Source organism: Capricornis sumatraensis, chromosome 4, assembly GCF_032405125.1.
Source record: "Capricornis sumatraensis isolate serow.1 chromosome 4, serow.2, whole genome shotgun sequence".
NCBI lineage: Eukaryota > Metazoa > Chordata > Mammalia > Artiodactyla > Bovidae > Capricornis > Capricornis sumatraensis.
This window is the reverse complement of record NC_091072.1, coordinates 131,656,309-131,675,452: the sequence shown is the minus strand read 5'-3', so window position 1 is coordinate 131,675,452 and position 19,144 is coordinate 131,656,309. Positions and strand designations below refer to the sequence as shown.

Genomic DNA, 19,144 nt, shown 5'->3' with positions numbered 1-19,144 from the left:
TTTAATTAATGAAAAATTTGGAAGAAGCTACTTATTTTAAGTTTGAGATCTATTTATTTAGAAAGGCCAGCATGCCTAAATGGAAAAGTATGTAATAATAATTACTATGAGATACATATAACCACATAGAATACAAAGTTTATCTACATCAAACTTACCTTGGTATAACACATAAAATAATCAGATAATTAAACCAAACACTATGAAAGAATAAGTGGCTGATTTAAAAAAACAAACAAAAAACCGACAAAAAGCTGAATGCAGTGCAAGTAGAGCATTCATACTCTTCTGACAAGTTCACAAGCAGCCTTTATTTTTACATGAGCCACACAACTGCACATGGGGATGCCACTGTCGTAGTTAACACAGTATTTACAAGTTTAATAAAAGCTGAAGAGTTACATAACAGGAGGGCTAAGGAAGCAAATGGTGTTATGTCCACACTCCAAAGAATTTCTTAAATTTGGTTTTTGGCTAAAGCAAAAGCTCAAAGAACGAAGGGTTTTGCAAAGCAGATTCAGCAGACAGGAGCCAGAAACAGTGGAAACTTTGGCGCATGCTTGGATCAGGTGACGGTACAGACTGAAAACTATGGCAGCTCACTGAAATGGTTACAGAAAGTAATGGCCCTATAGTCTAGGTGAAAGCAAGGCAAGCATACAGTAGGGAGCACTTCATCACAAACCAGTAATTGGATTAAAATCATTACCTACAACTGTGAGCAAGAAGTCAAGGGACGAATTTTTTGGCTATTAAATTTAGGGGTTGATTAAGATACAATTAAGAAAAATCAATTTATTTAATACTACAGAAAAATTAAGCTTCTCTTCAAAGCCTATCTTATACTTAATGCCAGAGATGAGCCACAGAATATTCAAATAGCAATCATGATTCAGTCTAACTTACTAGTACTGAAAATTCAGAAACAAAAATCAGAGTGTTTAATCCCTACTAATGGAAATCTTAAAGCTTAAAAACTGCTAATTATACTTCTTATAGGAAATACATTAGTGAATCTGAACTGTTTTATTCACCCTACAAAAAAGTAAAAACTGAGGATTTACCAAACTTATATAAAAGGCAAAACAAAGAACCTGGTTTAAAAGTTTACTGGCAACTATACATGCCTTATATGAAACTGGATACAATTTGGTCACTTGAAGGATATACAGCTGAGATGTGAGGGTTTGAAATTAACGTTTCAGAGATGTGAAGAAAAAATATCTTCACTTAAAATACCATGCTCCTCCCAAGAATCTATAGAATTAATGATAATCATAAAAAGATTATCATTTTAGGAGATATGAAAAGTTACTTATTATATAAATTATATTTCATACTATTTTGTATTTTTCTTCCAAGGGTCAGAACTATACATAGATAATTATCACAAATCTTTTACTATATTCTTTTAATTGCAAGCATGAATTGAGTTCTAGATCAATGCCTCACTGATGCCTCTTACAAGGGTAATGTCCTCACACTTACGCTGACATCACAGTTAATTCGCTTTTCTATTACTTGTCTAGAGCATGACCATAGCTTGATATCTTGCCATCTTTTTAGTATTTTATCTTGTTTCTAAAGCACAGGTGACACTGGTAAAGATTCCTAAAATGACAGTAATAGTTTACCCCTCAAAAAGTAAAGAAGTGAACAACTCAACATAATAAGCCTTTATAAAAGTCAATTCCTTCGAGATTTTAGGCAATTACATATTTGCAACTAAGAAATGCTAACTACATAAAGAGTTAAATGTAGTTCTATTTTTATATAGGTCTAGAAGAGAATAATTCTGTCCCTGGGAACCTTTTAATCAAGTTGAAAGAAAAAAAAAAGGAAATGGGCAGTTATTCAATCTAATTTTTAAATAAACAAGAGAAGATAAAATGTTAGATAGGATTTTCAGAAAAAGGACAATGTATCTTGTTACTGGCGAGCACAAAAAGCTACCTTCTCAAATATCTGAAAGTAATAGTCCAACGCAAAACAACCTTTTGAAGAAGATAAATTTCCACTAATAGAATAGAAATTAGAGAGTCCAGGTTCAAGGAAGTATAGAACCTCAAACTGGTTGGGGATTCAGTATAGACTAAAAAGAAGAATCTCATTATAGAAGAAGTAATGCACAAACTGAGAGTGAACTTCAAGATGTGGTAATTTGGAATACTAGGACGGTGGCTCAGATACAATCCATGTTGGACCAAACCGCAGTCGTTACTATTTGTTTAAAAAAAAAAGTCAAATATGTAATTTACTCCTTGACTGTGACATTTCATTCTTTATATATATAATGTAACTGGTGACCAGTTACATTATTTTATATAGAGAATGATACATTACATTTACATGTTACATTATAATAATGTAATGGAATATCCAGTTACATTTTACATATTTCATATATATGAAGAGTGAAATTTCACACTTAAGGAGATTACCCATCTGACTTTTTTTTACAGATAGCAGAAAAGTAATGAATATCCAGTTACATTATATATAGAAAGAAAATTAAATATTATAGTTATGTCACATTATAAAGGAAAGCTCACAAGTCATGCATGCTATATTTATGCCTTCTTGAACTCTATGTATCTACTTTCTGAAAACCTTATTAAAATACTGAAAACCAAATGCTGCTTAACTACTTTAGGCTTAGTTTGCACATCTGCTCATGAATGTCCCTCAGATGTAGAAAAATAATGACTGCTGAGATCATCAGTAGAATTCAAATTCCAACAAAGTCTATCTCCATTTAACTCTCTCTCTCTCACACACACAGCAAAGTAGTATAAGAAATAGACTAGACTAGTATGTAAACAGGAGGTTTGCCTGGGTGAACCCTGGTTATTTCCAATCCCCAGAATTGTGCTTAAGACATGGTAGGCACTTGACAAACATCTACTGGAGAAAAATTTGAATGATCAGAGTGGTAAGTATATTCTATATAAATATTTCCTTATATAAATATTTCCTCAGCTGACTCATATTGTTAAATATTTTTAAAGTAGTAACTACACTTTTAGATGTTAACTATTAATTTTGCCTCCAAAATAAAGTCAAATTTCTAACTATATTTCTGAAAACAAAAAAAGAGAGGGTAACATTTTCTAAATTTAAACCACTAAATCTATCATTAGCTGAAGTTCATTCACTGTAAGATTGAGAAAATTTCCAGTCTAATAAGTCTTAAAACCTACAATCTGTCTAAAACAGTAAAAAAAGAAAAAAAAAATTTTAGAATATTCTCAAAAACAAAAGAAAGGCTATTCAAACATCCTGCTTTACTAACTCAGGGCTTAAAAACACTTAAAAATATTGTCTAAGTTCATAAGCTACTTCAAACTAGTATTTTTCAAATGACATTATATAACTACTTTAAATTTCCTCTTGTCACTTCTAAAAACATTATCTAAATTGGCATGCATCCTACACAGGAAAGAATAACAAATGTTCCTCAACTCACTGAGACTGTTATAAGTAAGAAACTATGTGTGACCTATTCAGAAATACTTCTAGTGGTAAACTCAGAAGAAAAAAAGATTACAGCCATTTGAGAAGCAATGAGCTAGGGCTATTAAAATTTACTCAAAATATTATTTACAACTGAACTTTCAAACAGACTTGAGTTTCTAAAAGATAGGAATCATTTGCCCCCTGGGATGTTAAGACTTGCAGACATGTGGGACAATCATTACCCTTCTCTCTCTCTCAGCTCAAAGTTGCACCGAGCCTGTTTCACTCACCACATTTTCCTATAATTACCAAGTCCTGAAGGCTTTACATTCTAAACAGTTTGTAAATTTGTGGTTAAGAGTGTAATCCCTGAAGCCAAAATTGTAAGGTTCAAACTGGGGCTCAATCACTTCCTATTTGACCTCGGACAAATGGCTATGTTTCGTACTGCTCATGCACAAAATGAGACGAACGCCTATGTGAGGGCTGTGCTTGAGGATTAAATGACCTACTACCATAAAATCTTAGAAGAGTACATAGTAAGTGCACCATGAAACTTTAGCTCTCCTGTCACCATCAGATCCCAGGTCACTATCTGGCTAGGACTCCTGCACTGCACTAACTGGGCTCTCTCTAGTCTTGCTGCTTTTAAATTCATTCTGAATCAGTAGGCAGCAATTTAATGCAAATCTGACTACTCTGTCTTGAATCTCCTGTCCCTGGCATGTCACACACAAGATCTGCAAATGTTATATTCTCCTCCCTAGTAGCAAGGTTCATTTTGTCTTTCTCAAAGTGTTTTAACAGACCAAAGAAATAAGAAACAAGGTAGTAAAAGGTAAGAGTTTTGAATAAATTTTCAAATATTGAGTTCCTTTCTTCCTGCTCTATAAAAATACCTTCTATCACTGTAGTTAACACTGTAGTTAACACAAGCTAACACGACAAGGCAGAAGAAAAGGAGGTGGGGGAAAAAGGTAAACTAAGACATTTTGCATTAATAGCAAACAAAAAGTATGAATTAGCTATGTAATAAACATCAAATGAGTAATGGCTAGGATACTGTTTTGCAAATGCTTGAAGTTTCAGAAATAGACTCAAAGAATATATTAACATGGTTCCAATACACTGTCTGAAATATAAATCTAAGTGAATCTTCATATACTATCCAAAACTGAGCTCAAGATTACTACCTCTATAAGGTACCCTGCCACACAGAGTTAATCTTAACTTTCTCTTTAACTCTGAATCTTGTATCACACCATACTACACAGTACGCCTTTTACGTATTCTTCTATCCTCCTAGAATATAAAAATAGGGGGACAGGTACCTTTGCACATCTCTTATCTAGCAAATTGCATAGTACAAAATAAATTCTAATAACTGCCCACATGGTCTACTGTTTTGCATGAAACACTATTGTGTGATATAAAATGTTTTCCTATACCGTTCCACATTTTAATGTTTCTGAAATAAAAATGTCAAATAATTAGTATGTTTGACTAGCATGTGTTCCTCTTTTTTCTTAGAAGGCTTTTATGAAGTCAATGCTATAGCTGGTATCAGAGACCAGGAAATATAGTATTGATAAATAATTTCTAGCATTAACAGAAACTGTATCAACAACTACTTTTCTACAATTTTTGATTTTCTGTGGTAATACAGGACAGGAGTGGCTAAATATTCCCTAATTACAGAGAAAAATATATAAATGATTTGAATACATTTACCAAATATATAAATTTTTTGCAGAATTATCAAGCTATTTTTCTGAAACTAGTATCAGAAAAATCCTGGTTTCTAAGTATATACCAATTCTTACCAGAAAGACTCTAAATATCCCCCATCAAAAACATAAAACTATGAGCATATTAAACTGAAAGCATCATTTTTTATGTTCTTTTAATATGCTGTAACATATCCATCTTTTCTTTCTTATACTTACTACTGGATTTTATTTTAAATGATGGCAAGATATACTGCTTCCTCAACCATGTTCCTCCTCACCAAATTTTGTTTACAGGGAACAAAGTCTTTACTGTGTCTTTAAGATTTAACTTTTGCCTTTCCCACTTTCCAAAACAGTTCTATCATTTATTATATCTCTCATTTTAAACATCGTTGCCCTCACAAACTTTCAGCTCCTTAAATTATTAATGATGATGCCTCAATGTCCTATTCTTATATAACTAACCTTTTCTCTGCCCAGGACCATAATCTGCCCATGATTTCCTAAAATATATTCTTATTTTATTAAATGAACCCAGCAGGATATTTTTAATTTCTCATTAAAAAAAAACCAATATAAAGCATGACATTACAAGAGATTACTTTAACTCTAACCAATGTGATACGTGCTGGCAAAAACTTAGATAGGAAATAGAGGTAATTTCCTCAAAGATTTACCAACTGATATCAGTCCAAATCTGCAAAGGTTGGACCAGATCAGATTGTTGGACCAGATCAGATCAGATCTGACTTTAGGTTAAATCCACATGATGAACATGAGTTACTTCATAGTCAAATATGCACTACTTACATCAGAACTTACTCCTGGACTCCTAAAAACAAAAAAAGTTTATAACACTGAAAAGATTATGGGATATTATCTCAAATGTTGAGCCTCTTGGTGCTTCTGCTTTTGTTTTTCTATAAATAGATGTAGTTTCTGATACAACTAAAAAAGTTCTTTAGGAAAATGCCAGTTTCTGATACTGAATCAAATAGCTCTATTATTTAATTCTAAAATAGAGATAATATAAATATCTACATTTTTATGTTAAGAGAGCATGCTTTTAATCAAAAAGAAAAATTAATTGGCTTTGACTCTAAACCACATCATCAGCTGTAAAGCTATCTTAGTTTCTTTAAAAGCTACAAACTATATTCATATGTAAAATTACTTAAAAAGAAAAAATATATTCTATTTGGAAAGGGAGAGAGGAAAGCTTATGAAAGCTGTTAATTCCCCCAAAATCTGCTCCTACTTACCAAATTTCAGAACACTTCTAGAATTATAAATAAAAATACAGCAAAACCACTACAATATTGTAATTAGCCTCCAATTAAAATAAATTTTAAAAAATTAAAAATAATAAAAATACAGTTATACTTTTATAATATATACAGAGCACTAAATATATTCAAATCTAAATTGAAGTTTAAACATACTTCAAGATGATCAAACTAGCCATTTGATACTTATATATTTAACAATTACTATTCCCTTAATGATAAAGCTAATCTAGTATCATTCACCTGATATGAAAAAACTGTACAAAATGTAATAAATATAATTTAAAATTATCACTCTGAAAGTTCATCACCTAACAGAAGTCATTCATAATTCATGGTATTTCTATGGTTTTGATTAATTCATTTTAGTAAAAACATTTTTATGTTTGTATCTCCATGGAAATTACAAAAGTTATCACATATGTATTCCAAAATATATCTGTATTAACTGAATTGACATTAAGCCTATTTAATTGAGAACATTTCTAAAAACTTCACTGAGCTGCCATAATTTTTGTCAGCATATGTAGTACTGAATGACCATTAAAATACCTGAATTGAAACTATTCCAGTCTAGCAGTTTGTAAGATCTTGTGTTACCCATAATTCCGACAAAGGCTGAGTTCAAAACAGCAAATTAGTAGATCAGTTTTAGGTGCAGAATAGTAGGAAAAAAAAAAAAAAAACTACAAATAAGAACACAATCGACACCACCACTTGACAGGAACTAGAAAGACACAGACAGCAGAGTTAATAAGAAGTAGAAATAGAGAAGAAGGAACATGCTATAGTCATCTAACATTAACTGAAGTCTAATTATTATTTCAGATAATTAATTACCTTTTAAAACCTTCCCATTCTCTCCCTTATTGTATGACCTGTTTGTTTATTATTGAAGAAGAGGAAGTTCTAAAGAAGTAACTCCAAAATAACAATCAATAGTTAGCAGGTGGTAGTCGTTTTAAAATAAGGCTTTTCCTTTTAAACTTAGTGTGAAATGAAAATTTCCCATATTCACTGGTCAAAAAATAGCTGCAAGATTCATCTGAGAGTGCAAATATAGGACTTTTAACATTAGCACGTGTTATCTCATCTGTCATAATTTTCTTTCAGCAGAGTAACTCAGAATCATAAAATTAATAAATCTTTATTATGGTAGATGCTAACTGAGTTTTGTTCTGACATTTAGCTTCTGTAAACAAATTAAAATTTTTTCACACATAATTATTTACGGGGCCTGAAGATTAACAAAATGTTAAACAAATGTTCCTTTTTCAGGCACAATACATATATAAAAAAACATCCAAATAATGTGATAATTATATCAAAATAATATAATATTGGGGCCATTAGAATATGATTTGTATTTAACTGAAAATAAAAACAAAACTGAAATACAACATTTATAACATTACAAGTATTTACATGTATTATATATGCCCATAATCTTCTGGAAAATAAACCATCAGTAACTGAGAATTTCTCCACATAAACTGAAAAAATATTCTGATAGGGAAGGAGAGAAAGAAAATGGATGTGCTATAGTTACAATATACAAATCATATTTTATAAGAAGGAAGAACTTGTGTTTTCTTCCCTGGGCCTGGAATTTTATATTTCTTACACAACTAAAAATAAACTGTCAAGTATGGAAAATGCTCAAAAGCAGGTTTTTTGGGTTTTTTTTTTTTAAGTAATGCAATTTAAAATTTGGCTCTCTACTTAAACTTAGTTTAAATAACCTTCATTTCTTCTCCTAGATTCTACAGCTTACTCAGAGTACATGGAAGCAATGATGAAATTTAAATGTTCCCATCACGAACAACTGAATATATCCCTAGAGCCATTTTTGGAGCTATTATATCGATGGGTAGATGCCACCTATCAAAATACTTGAGTCAAGGGTACATAGAAACACAGGTAACTGGCCTTGGGTCACCCAGTTAGTGTCAGGTATCTTAACTCAGTATTTCCTTCCACTTCTCAAATAATTTAAGTTCCTAAATGCACAGATATGAAATTTGGCATAGTCTTCAAGATCTCAATCCATTAAAACTGGCATCAGTCTAAATTTGCCTTTAATTACTGGTGCTGCTGCTGCTAAGCCACTTCAGTCGTGTCCGACTCTGTGCCACCCCATAGACAGGGTCCCCCGTCCCTGGGATTCTCAAGGCAAGAACACTGGAGTGGGTTGCCATTTCCTTCTCCAATGGATGAAAGTGAAAAGTGAAAGTGAAGTCGCTCAGTCTCGTCTGACCCTCAGCAACCCCATGGACTATAGCCTTCCAGGCTCCCCCGTCCATGAGATTTTCCAGGCAAGAGTACTGGAGTGGGGTGCCATTGCCTTCTCCGTTTAATTACTACAGAATGCATAAAATACTGCACGAAGAAAAGATTTTAAATTGACCCCAAAAATGAGATACAGGGGAAAAAAATAATAAACCAGAGAAGAAAAAGAGAAGACTGGTACTTAAAATATGTATTTGCTCAACGTTAGAGTTAAACTAATCCCAAAAAGTATTGCTTTTCTGCAATTCCATTCAGGGTTTAGAAAAATTCCATTCTGTTTTAATTCAAATGACATCAAACTATGGGGCCCAGATTAAATTTTTTAAAAATCTAAAAGAACGGTAATGCTTTGTATCCTCAAAATCACTATTTGAGTTTTGCATACAATAATTTCAAAGCATTTTTCTTTTTTCATAGCTGTCAGTACAAGGCCCCAAAGAGCTTACTGGAAGTGACCATTTCAATTTTCAAAAATACATTCGCATACATGCCAGGTAAGAATACTAATATAACTTCAAGTTTAAGGTATGTCATCAAAATAATAAGTGACTTGAATAAGTTACTGGGCATCTAGTCAATGAGAGATGCAAGAACAAGTTCCATAGGGAAAGTTCCTACTATACTTCTCATGCTTATTTTAGATTTAGAAAAACCAGCAAAGCATTTTTAATCCAAGGGTCTGAAATTACTGGGACTTGCATGCCTTTTTTCTCTTTTATAATCAAGGTTCATGTTTTAAAGAAGTGAGTTGCCATTTTCTCCTGTTTGCTTAAATGGAATAAATAGCTACTGAAAGAAACCAAGGATCCAAAGACAATAATTACTTTTTTAAAACTTTTAGGTTCTCTACACAATGTATACATGTCAAACTAAGACTTCTTTTATGAATAAGAAAATTACTCAAATAACCCATAAAGAATTATTCCAGTGAAAAGAATTAACCTAACCTCTTAAGCTAATGGCCACAATGATCAAATTGTAAATTTTGTTATCTGCCTGAGTCAAAGAAAACAGCTGACTCAAAAGTGATTTAAGGATTGCCTCAGAGTGATACACCTTAGCCAAAAATGAATCAAGATTTACTTTGTATTAAAAAAAAGGTAACTGAAATATACATGTCTACTTAGTTTATTTTTAGTTAAGATTACTGCAAATATTTGAAAGCAACGTGTGCTAGTTTATACTTTCTTCGTCATTTTTCTTTTTGGATAAATTCAGCTTAAAAAACTATAAAAATCAGTGTTAATAATAATCACAGTGTAAGTAAATGAAACACAGAAAACAAATGTTTAGAGAACATACCAGGATTGTGGATGCGATCCAAAAGCTTCACAGAGCGTGCACTAACAACGCCCCCAACATGCACAAGGAATCCAGGAGGAAATGCCGTCAGGGTGAAAAATGGAAATTCCTAGTAGAAAGAATGGGGGAAAAATATGCCTGACCATGTGTGAAGTACAAATGCATGTCTGTTAAAAAGCTTGTCATAAAGAAATGAATTCTACCCCTTAACAAAAGGCTACCAATTATACATTACAGATGCTTTGTAATGAAAAGCTTCCTTGGATGCTGAGTTCCCAATCCATTTTCCCATATGCATTATGTTATAGAGAATCCGAACACCTTTTTTATCACTTCTAAATGAGAAAAAAAAACCATTCTCAGAGTTTCAATTTGAGATATTTGAACACACTCTTCCTTCCTCTCAATCACCTATTGCGATCGAACTTGGCAATGAGATGAGGAATCTGCCTGAACCACAATCCACATCTACTTCTCGACGGGGCAGACTCTCCCTCAGACACCTACCCTGTTCCAGGCTACTGGCAGACTCTGAAGTCTTGGGGCAGGAAGTCTAAAACAAGGTGGGGCTGAGGGAGGAGGAGGGAGAGGATGAGCAGAGCAGGTTAACAGCTACATAGAAAGATGAAGAGAAGAGCCAAGTTCAGGTAGGCAGAGAATTACTGTGTGGGCTTATTTCCTCTATCAACAAGGGGGCAGCAGGAAAAAAAATCTAAATATATAAATGCATATTAAGAAGGGGAGAGGTATGTAGATGACAGCAAGGTAGGCAATCGAATTCTACAAGTTCTTCCAGAATTTATTCTCCTCTCTCTCTCTCTCTCTCTCTCTCTCTCGGACATCAAATTTGTCAACTTAGAAATGAAGAGATGCAGGCAACAGAGAAATGGTAAAGCAGAGAAAGAAAGTTTATTGAAATAGCACCCAAAGGAAAGGAGAGTTCCTGAGGCCGCTCATATGATAAAAACTGGATGCAAGAAAGGAAAACAATATCCAACCTGTCTGGCGGCAAGATTAACGTAGCTCACTTAACCACAAGTCACTTAGCAGTAGCCTCAGCTATTCAGAACATACTGAGAACTGGAAATTAAGCAAAACAGGGCTCTCAACAGTCAAAAGAACTGTTACAGTTGCAAGGACTAAACTTCATGTATTTCATTCCTAAGAGATCCCCATAGACTATATTCATACAATGATATATGGTAATTACAAGTGTATAACATTACAAATATATTCTAAAATCTACTGGTATCTTTTTTTTCTGGACCATAGCAGATTAAATGCAGCAAATAAAAGTTGGGAGATAAAGAGATACAGAATACTACAAGAAGTAGGCACATTAACCACAGCAAGATTACTGACTGGCTGCTTAAAGCATGGGGATATGAACTGACCAAAGCATAATTCACACAGCAAAGCAACTTGGAATCATTTAGCACAGAGGCAAACAGTCCTGCACACCCCAATAACCCATGATGTATAGTATTAAAATATATATACATGTGTGGGTGTGTGCACACACACACACTCATATTCAGAAATAAATTCATTAAAATTTAAAAGTAATCTTTAACAAGGGCAAGGAAAACCTATGCTATGTAAAAAGGGAGTAAAAGAACAGTGGAAGTGGACAAGTTTGACCCAGTTGATAGGCAGAGGCCCCCTTATTTCCACCCAAATTTTTTACATATAAATTTTAAATGAGAAAGTACAGATAAGCTCATACTATTGGAAACATGAGTCTTTTGTTCAGTCTCTAAGTTGTGTCCTTAAGATCCTTAAGATTTGTTTTCAATTTTAAGAATACAGAAGTTTTAAAATTTCCTCAAACTACTGTGGTAAAGTCCAAAAAGCATGTTACGCTTTATCTTTATACTTAACATTTTAAATATTTTGGATAACAGACAGTGAAAATGCAAATTTTGGAAGCTAAATGGAACGCAGTGCTTCCACCTAAACTTGAGAAATAAGTAAATTCCATGCTGGAAATCTGCATATAAGATTTTAGATAAGATAGAAAAAGAAAATGAACCTAAATGATTTCTCTATTTGGGAGTCTCTAACTCTTCTCCCCAAACTTCAGAAAATGGGAGAACAGGATGGGGGGAAGCATCACTCCAGAGCAGAAGTAGTAGGGGACCAGCTGACCTAAGAGGTAGAGGATGCCCTGCCAACTTAGACTCTGTCCTAACTGTCCCCAGTTCATCCAGGCAGCACACTCCCCCAGTTTAACACAAAACTTAACCTAGAGGGACTTCCCTGGAAGTTCAGTGCTTAGGACTCCCATTTTCACTGCAGGGAGCATGAGTTCCACCCACAGTTAGGGCTAGGATCCTGCTTGCCACAGGGCGTGGCCAAAAACAAACCAACAAACAACCTAGAATTTAAATGGCATTATTATTCAACCCAAACTATGATTGGCAAACAACACTTTCAGAAGAGCTTACTGCCAGTATCTCAACTGAGGGTTAAATAGCTGTTCTCCCACCAGCATCACCAGTAACTATTATGGAACACTTCCAATGTGCCAGTCCTGTGCACAGCACCTCAAAACTAGGCTTCACAGACGCTACCATACCCTGAGATGGATGTCCTATCAAATCCAGGATTCAGGTGAAACACTGAAATGAAGAGGGCCTACACTCTCTGAGCCACAAACTTTGTCACCTGGCTTCTTACCATTTTTGGTTAAAACACTGAGTAAAAGAATTAATTTTAATCTCTCTCTATTACTACACCTGATGAATCTATAGGCTCTCCTCCACTGAAAAGGACAGCTTCGTTAAGATCCACCCAAGCACACCCTGCCTTCAGTGTCCAGATGGGAATGCCAGGGACCACATTTTCTCTGGAAAGCCCTTATTTTGCCCTGTGGAGCCTAGATAAGACTTCATACATTGATGCTTTGACATAAGCCAAGTGCATGCAGCATGAATCATTTAATAGCATGTGCTCAGAGGCAGGCTAGTTGAAAATTCTGAAAACAAATGGAATTTTTAAAAAGATTTAAATAGGATTTTTCTCAGAAGATATTTATCAATTTCATTTTTTGAAATCAGAGATTTTTTTTATTATCCCAAGACACCATAGTAAACTTTCTAGATACAAAACTCCCTGCCAGGTTCATACAATGATTTATCATATAATTTTATCCCTTCTTCAAGAAAGATCATAATTTATCAAAAGAATCCATTTTAAATCTAACCTTCCCAAAGTGGGTTCCTAACAGGCATTTTAAATGGAAGGACTTCATGGTAAAATACATTTGGGAAATACCAAACTAAGTCAATTAGGATTCTTTATTGAAGAAAAATATACATTCCAGAATCTAAAAAGTAACTTCATTTTTCTGGCAAGTTAAAAAAGAATCATATTGGAAAAATAAATCTATTTGCTTCATAGCAAATACTTCACAGGCAGAACCTTAATCTAAACTTTTACCTCCCAATAATCTGATACCAATTACCAAGATCTTGTCAATTTATTTTTTAATGCTTTTGTGAGAGAGGAAGAAAAAAGCACTTTTATTTTTGATAACTGCTACTTGAGTAACTCAAAAGATGATGGACAAATAAAGTTCCTCTTTTCCACAAGAAACAAAAAGCCATATAATATATTAAGGGTAGCAAGGGGCAGAAGTATTAAAGATTTTAAAATTAAATTAAAAAAATTAATTAAAAAAAAATTTTTTTTTACATGAATATATAAAATGATAAATAGATCATATGTTCAACTTGATCTAGTGTTCAACTTGGCAGAGTTAAAGCATAAGTGACCACATACAGGGAGAATTCTTCATTATTTCTGCTCAAATTTTTTCCATACTGATGGCAGCCACAGGTACATGGGGAAGCCAAGCATGACAAGGCTTTTTCTACCCATTATATACACAGGGTAGAGAGGGAGGCTCACACATACAACTCACTGCCACTGCAAGGTTTGATAATGTAAATATATTGCCAACTGAGGTTTACAGAGTGGTAAATGAAAACTATAGACCTCCACATCTCTGCTGTTAATGCCTCGAGGATTATTTAGTAATGTATGTCCAATGTGTTAATGTGCCCAGAAGTTTAAGAATGTTTGAAAGCATACTTGAAAACATAAATTTTACCCAAACTAAATCCAAAACGTTTTCAATGATTAGTATTTCTTTTGTCCTTTAAAACTAGGTGCTTTTTAAAGCTCTTAGTACAGACAGGAGAGTCACGGACTCAACACACAGGCAAAGTCTCATTATATCAAATGTCAACGCAAGTCAAGTTTTTCTGTTCATGTGAATTCTAGAATGGTAATTAGATTACAGACAATATTCCTAGCGTAAGGGACTCCAGAAAATGTAAAACTGGGAGGGGGTAGGCAATAAGAGTTCTCTGGCCTAAAAACTGTAAGTGACACACACACTTTAACTCTGATCCTCTTCCCCATGCTGTTAGTCTTTCTTTATATTTGGTTTCAATGTATAGTTTGAATGTGTAGGTGAGCTACTTGATGGCAGTCATTGGCACATATGCCTGCCGATGTAAGAGTAGTAGCTCAAAGGCAAAGAACCAGGTACCACCCAAGTCCTACAAAAGTCCCAAGTTTAGTTCAGCTCTGTTCTCTCCAGACTTTTATAACAGGCAAACTGCACACACAGATACTTTCAGCACAAGGAAAAAAAGTCTAAAAAAATTACTTGTTGTACTGTTTATAATAATAGGATTTGAAAAACACTCTTGTCGAAAGCCAACTTCTAGCAAATAAATACCTTTGTTTTATAAAATGCATCCTTTTACAGGTATTTGATATGTGTTATCTTTTTTTTTTTACTGCTAGTATAAAATGGAACATGTAAAAGAAAATTCTGTAAATGCTTGTAACTTCCAAATCAGACATAATGAAAGCTATGGAACTGTGCCTTAAAATAACTGACATGACATATAAAACCATGCACTGTATTAGTTAGGGGGGAAAAAAAAACATGAGTCTCATAGTGCCATTAAATTAAAACAAAAAACAAACAACTTTGCATTACAAAAAAGAAAAAAAGCTGGCAACATTTGTTAAATGCTTAAATAAAACTTAAATGACCAAGATTAAAACTGGAAAAGCTACCAATACATGAAATAGGCTCTCACACATGTTCAGAAACATACCCGCCTTCTACAGAACCTATGAGGCGATCCTCCCTTAGCAATGAAGTTTATACAAAAAAATAAAGAGAGAAAATCATCCAAACACTTTAGCTCTTCATACAACATATTTAATTAAGTAAATTTACAGTACTTAAAAGAGATGTATTCACATACTGAATAGTCATATTATCTATGTTAATCTGTAAAAGTATGGAATCTGCATTTCTTAATCCCAAAGAGACTGGCCACTGATAAAATTTATCTCAGCAAATATATGTTAATATACTAAAGAATTATTTTTCATACAATACCAATAAACTTTTTTCTAGAAAATTATCCACTATTTACTTTTATATATTAAACCCTAACATAAAATTAGAAAGATTTTATTATTCAATGGATATTTCCAAACAGACTATTTCTAATATAACTTTGGGAGATAAGACAAAAATAGTTATAGAATTATTCCAAATTAAAAGTAATCATTAATAAGCAAATTACTATGATACCTTTTGGACTGAAATTACATTATTAATCAAAACTAGTATATGGAAACAAGTACGTACATAGAAGCATGAGAATAAAATCATATTAACAGTGTAAGAAGAAAGAATATTGAGTGAACCTTACCCTCTGTTCCAATGCTGATTGAGTCTGTTGTCTTAAAAGAGCTTTAAAGGGCCCCCCTTCTTTTCCAGCACTACCACTTCCCATTCCTACAGAACATCAGTATGTAAATAACGACCAAAAACAACTAGAGACATAGAAAGTTTAATTGCATTTATCTTCATAAATATCATGAACAAAATCTGTTAAAAACAAAAATCTAAACATTTGAAGTATTTGTGATGGCAACTAAGCACATACTCTTTTTTATTCACAAGGTTTTCTTTAGAAGCAAGATGTCAAAATTCTGATCACAGTGAGTGTAGACTTAATTTATCCTAAAAATCATTTTTAAAATTACATTAAGGTGACAAACTTTTTATGTAATATTCAATTTTAAAAGCTGAATCTTCTAATAAAAAAATCAATGTAATATCAATTACTTATACCCTGCTAACAAGTGAAGAGTACTAAAAGAAATGAGAAACATTAAATGTTTGTTTCAAACTAAATATATATAGAAAGAAAGCACTAATTGAGCTTAAAATATTCCAAAATTCTCTTAAGAGTATGAATTTTAGGCAATTTTGAAATATAGTCACATCTATTTTCTGATAATTTTGCATTCATAAACATAATATTCATTACAAAATAGCACTAATATTCATATCATACAACTTATTTGCAAAAACTGACAGTTTTTAAAAACTAAAAATTACAGACATATAATAGACACATCACAAATGTACATGGTTATGGATGAAAGAATTACATTTCCCAAGCTCTTAGATGTATTTATTTTTAAGGTATAAGTTTAAATGTCTTTCCTTATTTTATTGTTTTGATAGTACTAATAGACCAACTATGGTCAAAGAATTAAAGAGAGCAGGGGGCAGGTGAGAAGCCAGTGCTCTACAAACTAAAATTAATAATTTAGTCCCACCTTTTAAACCTGAAGATACATGCAAGCATATTTACTACAATGACTTAAGAAAGGAACTAATTTACTTTTATATTTTTAGCTGTTCTTGGATAAGGAAACAAAGTTAGCATGTGTATAGTCCCATTTTGTTCTTTAAAAATTAAAAAGAAATGTATTTTTCTTGTAGTAACCTAAACATAATTTTTAGAGACTATACAATACTAAACACAGAAACAAAACTAAGATCTTCATATGAAGCATATTGAAAGCCATAAAATAAAATGTAATTTGGTAGAGATAAATGAAATATCAGAAAATAGAGCAGAATAACTTGAAAATTAATGCAATGGACAAGAAAAAAAAATGGATAATGAAAGAATATCACTAAAATGAGACTTAAACTGATTCAAACAGAATAATTTACTAATGTAACCAATATGGTTTAGCAACATGATGACATAGGTCCAACGTGAATGGAGTTGGTGTGAAGGGAAAGAAAGTAAAAGCATCTAAAACAGAAATTCTAGTAATGAGAACCTAATAATTATTAGAAATAAGCAGCTCTAAGCACTTAGACAAACAATTTTTAATACATAAGATTATTTAGCAGAATATTCATAATTATCCATCAAGTAATCCTCAATCGTGTTCTCATGGTAATTTTACTGTCTGCCAATAAGAAAAATAAGAAATACATCCTGTGTCAAATACTCAATACTTCTGTACAGTATGAAATAATTAATTTTTTTCAAAAATGATTTCGAATAAAGGGATTAAAAAGCTGACATAATATGATCCTACCAGAAGCAGCCAGGAACAGCTCTTCACTGAAAGAAACACTTTTCCTCAGAACTGGGCTGACAAGGCTAGAAGGATGAGGGGGAAGGCTAGATTCCGAGAGGAGGAGACAGGACTTTTTAAGATGAAGGGACCCACAAGGGAGAGAGGGGGAGCTGGGACACAGGTAAATCCTAGGCCCCTGTGGGTAAGGTGCTGTGGAGGAAAGTAGCAGAGAAAAGATGCAGATTCAGAAGATGACCAGAAAATGCAGGATAAGGAAAGCAATGGTGAAGCAAAACGTAACAGTAAAATGAACTGTAAAATGCGTACACAAATTACAGTAAGCATATGAAGTCATTAGCAAGATCATCTGTTCAACGTAATATAAAGAAAAGGCATAGTCTAAAACTTAACAAAACCTTTACAAACTCTGCACTCATTAAACATTTTTAAATCGATTAACATGATTTTATGCCATTCTGATTACTTTTAGCTGACTCCTTAAAAACATTTAAATTACTTCCGATTTTTTTGCTTAAGACTGTTTAAGGTCAAAATGCATCACATTTTTTAAAGCCAGAAATTTGTTGTCTCAAATACAAGAACTTTTTTAAAGAGGTAAGAGTATAGTTCTTCCGATGTTACTAACTAAAACACATGACTTATGGTATTTTAATTGAATTTTAAAAAATCAAACACCTGCTACCACATTAAGCAGATAGCCATCATTAAGTTTAAATAAATAAAATATTAACTACCTTCTGTCATGCTTCAGGATGTATGTTAATACTTTTCTTTTTCCTCTAAAATTTTAAATACTCAAATCTGATCATAACACTGTTTGCATTTACAAAGATTTGAGTATCTGAGAGTCAAAGGAATATGCTCTGAACCACAAAAAACACACATGGCAAAAAGCCTGATCAAAAAAAAGTAAAAATTAGCTTGAGTCAGATGTCACATCAGTATCTTAACACTAGCATTCTAAAATTCCACTTCTCCTAGTTGAATACTTGAAAAAAAAGAAAAGAAAATCTAGTAAAATGTCAAAAAATAAAAATCTACCGAAATAAATGTGAAATTTTTTTAAAACAAGACTCATCTGAGGTGGATGAGAGCTTTAACTAGAAACAGAAAAACAACTTTTTCCAGTCTAAGTTCTATTAACTTTATTCTATTCTGTTTTTGTTTCCCACTGTACATATAATTAATCAATCATGAGCAACTAATCTATCATGAAATACATGCTGACCTACAGCTCTAGAAATTTCAGAACATTCATAATTTTGGCACTTTCAATCTCCATGAAAAATAGGAATACTTCCTAGTGGCTCAGACGATAAGGAATCTGCCTGCAATGCAGGAGACCTGGGTTCAATCCCTGGATCAGGAAGACCCCCTGAAGAAGGGAGTCGCAACCCACTCCAGTATTTTTGCCTGGAGAATCCCATGGACAGAGGAGACTGGCAGGCTATAGCCCATGTGGTTGCAAAGAGGCAGACAGGACTGAGCAACTAACACTTTCACTTTCACTTTTTCAGAAGTAGTAAGGATCCATAATAAGGACAAGCACCTAAAAACTGTTAATATCCTATAAAAATGCAACTGATGTAGTGAATACTACTGCTGCTGCTGCTGCTGCTGCTGCGTCACTTC

At 33.1% G+C, this 19,144-nt stretch overlaps 1 protein-coding gene across 3 annotated transcripts in view; it reads right to left on the bottom strand.

The window, feature by feature from the left end:
* Positions 1-19,144, bottom strand: part of C2CD5 (C2 calcium dependent domain containing 5) — an 87,820-nt gene that overhangs the window by 41,460 nt on the left and 27,216 nt on the right. For 2 of the 3 annotated variants that reach the window (XM_068970934.1, XM_068970935.1), the window contains exons 3-4: positions 15,811-15,896; positions 10,064-10,172 (exon numbers count right to left, since the gene is read on the bottom strand). In XM_068970934.1, coding sequence (XP_068827035.1) covers positions 10,064-10,172; positions 15,811-15,896 — 195 coding nt within the window. Of the gene's footprint in view, positions 1-10,063; positions 10,173-15,810; positions 15,897-17,509; positions 17,702-19,144 lie in introns of all 3 variants that reach the window. The other variant, XM_068970932.1, reaches the window with a different exon arrangement.